The following is a 10,514-nucleotide window of genomic DNA, read 5'->3' as shown; positions in this document are numbered from 1 at the left end:
AAGGAGGAGAACTTTGCCTCAGCTCCCTGCTGAGGAAGTCAGCCTTGGCCGTAGGACGCCAGGCGCGGGAGTGCGCACAGACGTGGGAGAAAAACAGGACATGGAACTGCAGGAGAAGGAGAGCCGGGAGGAGAAGAGGGTCAGAGGAAAAGATCGATCCGGTCACAGCCCCAGTCGCTCCTCTCCGGCCAAATCCCAGGACAGCGGTGGTGGGAGGTCGGGTCAGTCAGGGCCGTTGACTAAACTTCCTCCTCGTCCTCTGACCAGTGGAGAGAAGAGGATGGAGGAGGCCCGCAGGAGGAAAAAAGAGGAGGAGAAGGCCAGAGAGACAGGTGGGAAGCCATTGTTGAGACAGGAGAGTTTTACGGTGGAGAAACCCAGTTCCAACGTTCCCATTGAGCTCATACCTCGCATCGATGGACTGACCAGCAGCAGAGCTCAGAGCAGAGAGACAGGCACGGACAGTTCCACGCTGCAGAAGGACTTGGAGGCCGTGGCAGCCTTTCTGGAGAACACTGTTTCAGATTTAGGTGATCCACCGAGTCAGTCCATTGAAGGATCCCTGTCTCCTGAGTCTGATGTGGACACAACAAGCACAGTAAGCCAGGCTGAGGGCGCCAGAAAAATGGTCCAGAGACGCAGGACCCTGGCCGGGCCGCAGAAGGAAAAAACAGTGGTGTGTTCCACCAGTAAGGGGCCAACAGGCAGCAGAGAGGCCCAGGACAAGAGGGCAAAACCCAAGACATCCTGTCCTCCGCCACCACCAAGCCGTCGCTGGACTTCCCAGGATCTCACTGACGACGACCTTAACTCCAGCTCTCTGCTTTCAGACCCACAGCCCGTGTCCAGAAGCTCACGTACCAGAGCTCAGCACAGTACCACCACGGTGGCTGGAAACACAAAGTCTAGTCGGGCTAAGGTCACTCAGCCCCCCGCCCCCTCGGCAACCTCTAAAACCTCCAGTGTCCCCAAACCCAGACCCACCAGAGCGTCTCTGCTGAGGAGGGCTCGCCTCGGGGACTCATCAGACACGGAGCCTGCCGACCTGGACCGGATGTCAGTGGCCTCGGAGGCCTCCACAGCCAGTTCCACATCCAGGACAGGGATGGCTAAGAGAGGAATGTCCAGGATTGAAGCCTTGGCTCAGCCGCGGAGGCCAAGGGTCAGCTCCCCGTCAGCCCAGAGTGACTCAGAGGCGACTGTGACCAGGAGTCGAGGTCTGGGTGCCCGGAGCGTGGCGGGAGATTTTGCTGTCAGACAAGGACTAAGGGGATCAGGCGCACCACCAATGTCTGGACCAAGAGCCAGGGCCAACAGCGCCTCCAAGCTGCCTGACAAGAGTAAAGGCAGCTCTTCTTATGGACCTGTCATGCCTGCCTGTAAGTACTATTTAAACCCAAGCACTAAGAGGAGTGCAGACCTACTGCTGTTCTGGGAGTTTGAGTTAGGAAGGAAAGGTTTGTACACAATGTAGAAATTATTTTTTTCAATTTGAGTTTAGTGGTCAGGGGCAAGGAACCTGAATCACAGAGACCTCGTAAGCCACCCTGAGAAAATCATCTTCATGAATTTCCTTGATTTTTTAAACACCCACAGCCTTTGGTAAAAAAGTAATAAACTAATAACATTTACCCTGATGTTCTCATGTTATAGAAATGAAATCTAATATTTTTAGAATGTGCTTTTTCAAAATCTGCTCCAACATTTGTCCTCACAGTTCTGATCTCTGGTCATTTAGATGGTGGACACTTTTAAATGTTATCATCTGAGCTGAGCTTCCACGTTGCCTAAACTCTACAACTCATCTGTTCTTAGCTGGAAGTAGATGGCGCCGTGTTCCTGTGGATTATGCTTCCACCTCAGAGGACGAGTACGGCTCTAACCGCCACATGGTCAAGCAGGGCCACACGCAGCCCTTTCTGTCCACCCGAGTCGCCCAGCTGGGAGGTTCAGCTCCTGCCACTCCTCACCCCGTGGGTATGAAGCAGCACTGCAGAGAACAGGACGAGTACATGAGAGACTGGACCGCACACAGTGAGGAAATAGCCAGGTAAGATAGAGGGAGGTGCAGTGTTTCAGCCACTTTATTAGGTACACCTACTGTAATGCCACCAGTGGTCTCTGGTGAGTTCATTAAAAAGAGGGGTCTTCTGCAGAATCTGCCACAGGAAAGGCTGCATAAGGAAATGCACCAGGGTGAAACCCCCAGAAGGGGGCGCTTCTGCGAAAAAAACCTTTAAAACAATAAACAAAGTAAATAATAATAGACAATAAACACAACAATGCCCCTATCCATGACTCAGTCCTGGACTGTGGCTGTACTGCTGGTTATAGTAGATATGTTTTGTTTTTTGTTTTTTTATCGATATATTTTCAAGAAAACTGAACATAAACACTCTAGTTGTTATTTCTTAGATTTGTTTTTTTTTTTTGTTTAAGTTTTTCTATTCTTTTTATTTATCTAATCTTATTTTAGTGTGTTTTGTACCCAAAAATGGCTCTGATGGTGCAGTACCATTATTGGGCAGCAGAGTGTGTCATACCACGGAAGCTCTGGCATGCTCAGCTTAGCTTGTTATGAATGAAGTATTAAGTATTATTATATATTTATTTGAAATCTGCAGAGACAAAGATCTGCAACAAAAAATAGATATTATTTCTTTTAGTCCATTCCCTTTTCTTATGATTTCTGATTTTCTATTCATTAGGATTAGTCAAGACCTTGCCAAAGACCTGGCCATGCTGGCCAGAGAAATCCACGATGTGGCAGGAGAGATCGACTCAGTCAGTCCTGCAGCCACTGATCCTGGAGCTCTGGTAAAACTTCTGGAGGAAATTATTATTATATAACATAAATTATTTTGAATTAAACCTGACACAACACCATCCTGAGTGAAGACAATAATGAAGACAAACAGTTTGTACGCATGGTTTGACTGGTTGTGAATCTGTTTTAGTTGGAGGAGGGTGTATTCGACGACAGCAGGGTCGTTGATGGGATCTCCACAGAGCAGGGCAGCGGCATTGTGGGAACAAACGGACAGTCTGTGGAGCTGCGACCCCGGGGTTCTCACGGTCACAGCTCACGCTCCATCCGCAGACAGACATGGAACAGGGAGGATGTGAGTCTGAATCTCCACAGTCAGCACAGCTGAGTTGAAACTACAGATATTTTCCTCCTTCTGTTTTTTTACATTAGGAAAGGGATTATAGGATAAATGTTAGCATGCTGAACAAAAGTGTTTGATCCAAAAATGTAAAAAATAATGGTATGTGTACATTTCAGTAAAGTAAAATTAAAGATGTTAAATTTATGAAACAAAATTGTTTCAGGTTTGGCAGAATAGCTCTAAGATTGTCTAAAAGATAAGATAAAGTAAGCCTAAATAAGAGCAGCAACTTAGCCACGAAAAGCAAAAAAAAAAACAAACAAAAAAAAACTTAAATGTGAATTAATGCCACAAATGTGACGAAATACACAAAATAGTGAGAAGTCAAACAAGAACTGTTATACTTTAAACACAAATTTTCTTCTGCATGCTTAATGTTAGCTTACAGATAGCAAAATAAAATTAATATTGTAAATATTGCAGTTAATTCAAAAAAACGTTAAATAGTTAAAATAATTTTAATAAAAAAGGTTTGATGAAATTGACCCATGGGGTGTTGGCGGTGTCTGTAATATTTCCTTTATTTTGAAAAGGTAATTTCTTCTTGTACGTTGGTGAACAATAACCACAGTAGCCAGTTGTGCGGCACAGAAGCCACTAGAGGGAGCTAGCTGCATGCTCACTCGAGACATGGAGTTTCCGCAGCATTATTGTTTGATGCCATCCGCTATGTGCTTTTCTTGCTTCTCTCTAAAACACCGTGACTTCGGCCACTTCTGACGTCGCTACTGGTGTTCCTCAGCTTGTGTTGGACAGTTTACTGCTAGCGTCTGTGACTCAAATGTCCAGCAGGATACGACAGTCTGTGGAGAAAACCGCCTGTAAAATCAGGTGAGTCTCAGCAAAACTCATGTTCTGTAACCTGTTAAAGCGTACGGTTTATGCAGTGACGTGGACATGGTTTTGTTCTATACGTTTACGTTTCCCCATTCTGAGCAAGTATTCACTATTGCTGGGCAAGGATTTAAATGTATAATTGTGTTTAATTGTATGATTTTTTGTGTGTGTGTGAACAAAGCTGCAGTATTTGGTACTTTTCATCTACAGAAACACAGATTGTTTGAAGTGTTTTATTTTATAACACATTTATGGTTCATTTCTGTCCTGCCAAAATATGTTTACCTGCCGGTGACCAAAAGTTGTCAACAACTCAGAGTTAAATTATCTCATTTATTACATCTCTTGTCTGTAATTTATTTGTGGAACTTGTTTGGCCTCCAGGATCCTCTTCAAAGACAGAGAACGTAAGTGGGAGGAGATTGAAAACAAACTGCAGGCAGAACACGACTCACTGTTACTGAAGAGCTCCAATAAGGTGAGGAACATGTTAGCTTCTCAATTAGTTAGCGGGAACCTATCCAAAATGTATTTGGAGACTTTTTTTGCTCTTAACCCAATTACCTGCGTACATAGTTTGTCTGTACCAGGACTGTTGTAGCTTATGTTAGCTCTGCTGTCAAAAATAAATCAAATTTAAATTTAGTTTAAATGTGTTAACGGACCATTTTTTTTACTAAAAACTTTTATTCCTTTAAAATGAGCCTTTTGTTATTCTGTAAAAGAATCCTGCTGGTGATCATTTTTTGGTTTTGTTCTTTCCACAGGAGATTTCAACCATCATTCAAGACCTGAAGAGAGTGGAACAGCAGCTGTTAGGTGTGTGAGCCTTCATCAGGATTTACTGTGATGTTCACTGGTCTGCAGCCAAACATGTTTTTTTTGTTTTACTCTGAAACACTGAGATGTTCCTGCCTTATTTAACAAGACTTATAATAGTGCTGGGTATTTTCAGGCACCTTGTCATACAATACTATCGTGATGTTTTGCCCACGTCAACTATAATATCACAATATGGCGATTCTGCGATAATCAATATATCGCAGTAAATTTGATCACATTGTCTTTATTTGTAAAGACATTCAAAATTGAATCTGTTTTATGAGAGTTCATAGCAGTTCATGTGAAATTAATAAAACTGTAAAACAAAGTACATACTGCTCTGCACAGGGGCTATAGGGATCTGATGCACCTTGACAAACAGGTGACCACCACACCCACTGACCACCACCCCCACTCCACCCCCATACATTTTTCAGGCAATCACAATCGTAGAACCACAGTACAAACACAGCACATAAGTGAGACGTCAACTGCTGGTTAGCCAGCTAGCCATTTCCTTCTTTGTCCTCTTCTGGTTTCTGGAAGACTTTCTACCACAGTCGACTTCACTCACTCTCAGGCGCCATCATCTGGAGGCTTGAAAAATTGCAGCATGTGTTTGAGAGACACACACACCACCAATGTTGGCTAAAGGGTCATTTATTAAGATATAATAAAGACTAGTACAACCACAACATTAAGACCCTGTTGCTTAGATCCTCCTTCATGGTCACATGACCTTCTCTGTGATCAATTCATAGACATCCGTCAACATTGTCCTAGTCTGGTCAGTCTTGGTTGAAGTTGTGATTTAATGGAGGAATTAATAAGTGGTTATTTGTGTTTTTATATCCGTTCCAATCTAGTCATCGACATGATGTTGGATCCAGACGGCACCCTGGACGCCCTGTCCAGCCTGGGCATCACCAGTCCTCTGTCTGGGACTCAACCAGAGTCTGGTGAAGCCTGTAGGCCTGGAGGACCGAGCTCAGAACCACAGACCACAGGATCCACAGCCCAGGTGGAGGCGACGGAGCAGGGCTTCAGCTGAAGTCTCCACCCTGGTTCAGACTGGATCGATGCACTGGACCAGATGTGGGTGGAGACTTTAGTTCTGGATCAGAGCCTGACTGTCCTTCCGTCCAATGGCATCACGGTGGGGTTGTTGAAGTCACACTCATTTGTCATACTCTCAGATGATACACAGTAAGGAGACAGCACAGTATTATTATGAAGAACATATAACCTTCAGTAAACTGCCTGTTTATGTTGCACTTAATCAGAACCCCCCCCCCTCCAAAAAATGTACAGAGTAAAGAGTAAGTAAATGGAAAATCAATGTGAGGTGAACTTTTTTTCCCTTCAATCCTCTGCAAAAAGTCTGAAACCGTCCTTTCAAATGTTTGCTATTTAATTGCCCAAGAGCCCAAAGTAGGAAGGTGCAATTGTGTCAAAAAGAGTTATTGTGAGTGTGTGTGAATGTGTGTGTAAGAGAGAGAGAGAGGTCTCTTTTTATGCTGCCACAGATTGATCTACTCTAGTGCAATCCCCACCCAGGAATGATTTTCCCTCTGGAAAAATCACCGGCCAGACGGCTTGTTGTCCAGGGAAAAGAACTGGGTTTGTAAAAATGTCTACCTGTGGAAATGTTTATTAGAGCGCTGTTTAAATCTACTTATGCTCGTTTGACCTTTTTGTGGTGTATTTGGCTGCAGTGCATCGAGGACAATGCTGCGTGTGAGCAGATGTGATTGAAATGCAAAAGACCCTCCAAAAATATGTCCTGACTTTCAGATGTTTGCCCATCACAAGTGCCCCGGGAAAAAAAAACAATCAAGAAGAGACGCTACAGTTTAGAAGAGATAAAATATTATAATGTTATTGACAACATTATTAATGCAGATTTGGTTATTTACATTTTTATGATTTAAATAATAATATATATTGATGATGATGATGATTATCGAGGATGACCCTCTCCCTGCGATACGTTACTCTCTTTAACAGTTCTTATTCGTCCTTCATTTTCTCTATGACAAACAGGGTATGGAGCTAGTAGTCCGGTTGTTCAGTTACTTTTTGACCATGAATAATCTGAAATGTTTGAACCATAGACTGTATATAAAAAATGGACCAAAATGAAGTTGTTTTTTAATGAATAACACCAGTTATTGTTACATTAGTTGTTGTTAAATCAGCGTGGCTTTTAGTTTAGTTTTTTTTTTTTTATGGTTTATTTTTCAGTAACTTTTTTTTTTAACTGGAGATGTTTGTTTTTATACTATATTTTAGGCAACATTTTTGGGTTAGTATTAAGTTGAATCTTTTTTTTTTGCTATTTTACACTTTTTTTTACAACTTTTTTGTTGAACTATTTTTGACAAATGTTGCCTTTCTTTCCTTAGCGACACCTTGTTTTTTTCTAACTAACCTTTGTCAAATGGCTCGGTTAACTTTTAGCTGCATCTTGGCTTTACTTGGTCTTTGCAAAGAAAACACTTTGAGCCCTCGAGTCAACTATTGTTTTATTTTTTTAAATAACTTGAATATGTTTTGGGTTGATATTTTTTTGTTAGAGTTTTTTTTTTTGTTACATTTTTTTCCGTTTTTATTTTTATATTGCGGCTTTATTTCTGCGATCTGCTGTTTGCTGCCACATTGTGATGACTGCGTCCGTTTCTTATCTACAGTCTAATGTGACTGTCACACGTTTGGTCTACGTGGTCTACGTTTCATCAGAGAAACAAAGGAAGTAAAAACGGTGCAGTAACCTGTGCTTTAAATGTACTCTAACGACTTATAACAGGCCTCATTACACTGTTTACAGCTGAATGTAATCTGATTACAACCGTCCGTGACACGTTGGCCAAAACAACAAGGATATTAAACAACACCTGTTTTGTCCTCGTCGTCGCTGTGTTTGGGGAGTTGTTGGTTTTGGGTTTTCTGAGAGTTTGTTTCCCTAAGTGTTTATTTGTAAAAATGTTGGGGTAAATTTGGATCATGAAACACAAGAACAGTTTCCAATAAAATGCATGGGAACCTTGACACAGTATATGCTGCATGTGACACATGGTCGCCTTCCTCATGTACAGTCAATACACCGACCTCAGAGGAAACGGTTATAGATACACCTGTTGTCTACAGACTAATGTGCAAAGGTTTCAGGCAGGCGTGTCGGAAGACTTCTTCTTTCTCCTCCTTCCCTTCTTTCTTCACTTTCTTTTTTACCCATTCCTCTTTCTCCTCCTCTTCTCCTTGATTTCTCCTCTTCCTTGTTCCTTATTCCTTTTTCCTCACCTTACTTCATCCTCTCCTGCCACAGAAAGCTCAGATTAGAAATGATATTCCAGGGATACGCTCCAACTCCACCGGAGCCAGAGCAGCGTTAATCCCACGTCTCCAGATATTCTGCTGCCTGTCTTTGATCCCTAAAGTTGTGTCAGGAGTTTTATCCTCCTCCAGGAGCAGCGTTTAACTAGGAGCACGTTGTACTCCTGCAGCTGTCCACCTCAGGAACATCCTTTACAACCAAGTAAAGGATTCTCACCAATCCAGTTTCCTGACTGCTGGACTTGAAGGCCGTTTGTTTTTCGTTTTGTCACGTGTCGACGTTATACATTTATATTCACGAAAATAATCCGACACCATTCGATGACGACTGTTGTGTGTGGTTGTGTTGAACAGATTGAAGGTTCAGGTCTTGTTAATTATTGAAGCAACATCATTTGCTGTTGTGCTTCCGTCAGCACACACACACTAACAATGACGCTCCATAATTTGTCAAAATGGATTTCATTGTCTTGTCCATTTCACCTGGGACGTCTTCTCATGAATCCTGAGATGGAGAATCTGGAGGGAAAATAACGAGCAGCGAGCGATCTATTGTTTGAAAAGCCAGTGCTGAGTCAGTGAGAAACCGTGGTTTTCAGTTGGTCACCGTTGTTCACAGCCTCGGGACGCTGTGTTCTGACCTTTGCTAGAAAATCAACCCTATTATCAACCATAAGTTGAATAACTCACTTTGGTCTGTGAACACAGACCCTTTGATGCATGTTCATTTTCAACCCGTGATGACTAGTGTTAGTGGTTCCAGTGGCTGTCAGTGTCTTCATACATTGACCTTGCATTTATTACCTCAAAGCCGTTCTGATTGGTTGGAGACCTGCTGATCGTTTGCACCGGCGCCTGATTCAAAATGAACAGGTGTCGTCGGTGGCTGACTTCCTCTGAGTCTTCTATTTCATTTCAAACAAAAATATGAAAACATATTGTTTTGGGGGGTGCTGCAGGCTGGTCCGACCTGAGGTTGACGCCTCCATAAACACATGCTGGGAACTGAGATGGGATTTTAAGCTGGAGTTGTTTCAGTCAAACTAAAACTCTTCATTTTTACAGCCTTAATTTCTAACCATATATTTCAGTTTTTAGTGCACTTTTGGGGAATATAACGACCATTGGACGTTAAACTAAATTGCTCTCACCATGCTTGTGGACTGCAGCCTTGGCAGCATGTTATTCAGGTGGAAAACCGAGGCCTGAGTGGACAGAGTGAACAGTATGGGTGAAGTAGAGGGGGGAGTTAACACGGGCTGCATTCTTGTGGTGATTCTTGGTGGTCAGAGGTAGGTCAGCTTCTCCACTGTGGCTCCAGTCCTTCCAGTTGGTGTTATCAAGATTTATGTAGGCTGGGTTAGTGAGATCGGGTGAAGAGCAGGTCGCTTCATCATGTTATGGATTTGATTGGTTCCCGGTGATTGTTCAGTCTGCGGCCTGTTCTCTCATTGCTCCTGGATCAGAACTTGATTTGTCTTGGACTAATCTCATCCATCTCTTACAGACTGTGTGCTTCCACCAAATGAAGATATAACACACACACACACACAGGTCAACTGTTGCTGTTGTTGTTGCTAGAGATGAACAAGGAAGGTCTGGTCCCGGAGTCCTGCATGGGGGTGGGGCTGACGGCATACTCTAGTCTTTAATGAAAATAAATGAAGTTATAAAGAATGAATTCATACATAAATATGAGAAAATCACTCCTTCAGCAAATATGACAGTAGGCTATAAAACGACTGAGGCAGTAACACATCAGTATAGACACACACACACAGACTCAGACCACACATTCATACTGTATCTACTTACAGCATGAAACTGATGGGGACCAAAACAAAATGCCTCTGAACGTCTCCCCAGCTGACCTTGGTGGCAGCCCAGCTGTGACTCCAGGGCAGAAACTCAAATAACCGAGCCATGAAAATAAAAAATCAATGCAGGAAACAGATCTGTTGCCAGAAGGCCGTTTTTCAAGGTCGGGGGCCCGGCAGAGTCTGGCGTCACATTCAGCTTTCTGCCCAGTCACACAGATGTGGACAAACTAAGAGCAGTAAGAAAAGAAAGAGAGAGAAAAAACCCAGCCTGGAACAGTTTTCATTCAGCAGACATCAACTCAGTGGCTGCAGGCTGAGCTGAAGACTTAGACACACGAGCTAATGAAGCTGATCTGTGGTGATGGGCGTGATGCCATCAGAGCTGTCTCTGTATGATGGCTGCCTCAGAACTGAGGTTTAGATAGACCTTCAGGGGTTCTTAAACCTCTCACAAATCTGAATCCACTCTGACAGGAGTCGTTGCTCAGTGGCCACAGGGGGGAGTCAAGTCCTCCTCAGTAACAGAACCCAT

The 10,514-nt window shown here is 43.2% G+C and overlaps 1 protein-coding gene across 1 annotated transcript in view; it reads left to right on the top strand.

The window, feature by feature from the left end:
* Positions 1-10,402, top strand: part of LOC103384020 (centrosomal protein of 170 kDa-like) — an 18,312-nt gene extending 7,910 nt beyond the window's left edge. The window contains 8 exon segments of the mRNA XM_017035522.2: positions 10-1,379; positions 1,816-2,050; positions 2,709-2,817; positions 2,958-3,122; positions 3,913-4,001; positions 4,392-4,485; positions 4,775-4,826; positions 5,696-10,402. Of these exon segments, the coding sequence (XP_016891011.2) occupies positions 10-1,379; positions 1,816-2,050; positions 2,709-2,817; positions 2,958-3,122; positions 3,913-4,001; positions 4,392-4,485; positions 4,775-4,826; positions 5,696-5,880 (2,299 nt within the window). The 3' untranslated portion in view covers positions 5,881-10,402.
* Positions 10,403-10,514: the final 112 nt, after the last annotated feature.

This window comes from Cynoglossus semilaevis, chromosome 9, assembly GCF_000523025.1.
Source record: "Cynoglossus semilaevis isolate Cse_v1.0 chromosome 9, Cse_v1.0, whole genome shotgun sequence".
Classification (NCBI taxonomy): domain Eukaryota; kingdom Metazoa; phylum Chordata; class Actinopteri; order Pleuronectiformes; family Cynoglossidae; genus Cynoglossus; species Cynoglossus semilaevis.
This window is presented reverse-complemented; position numbering and strand designations above follow the sequence as displayed.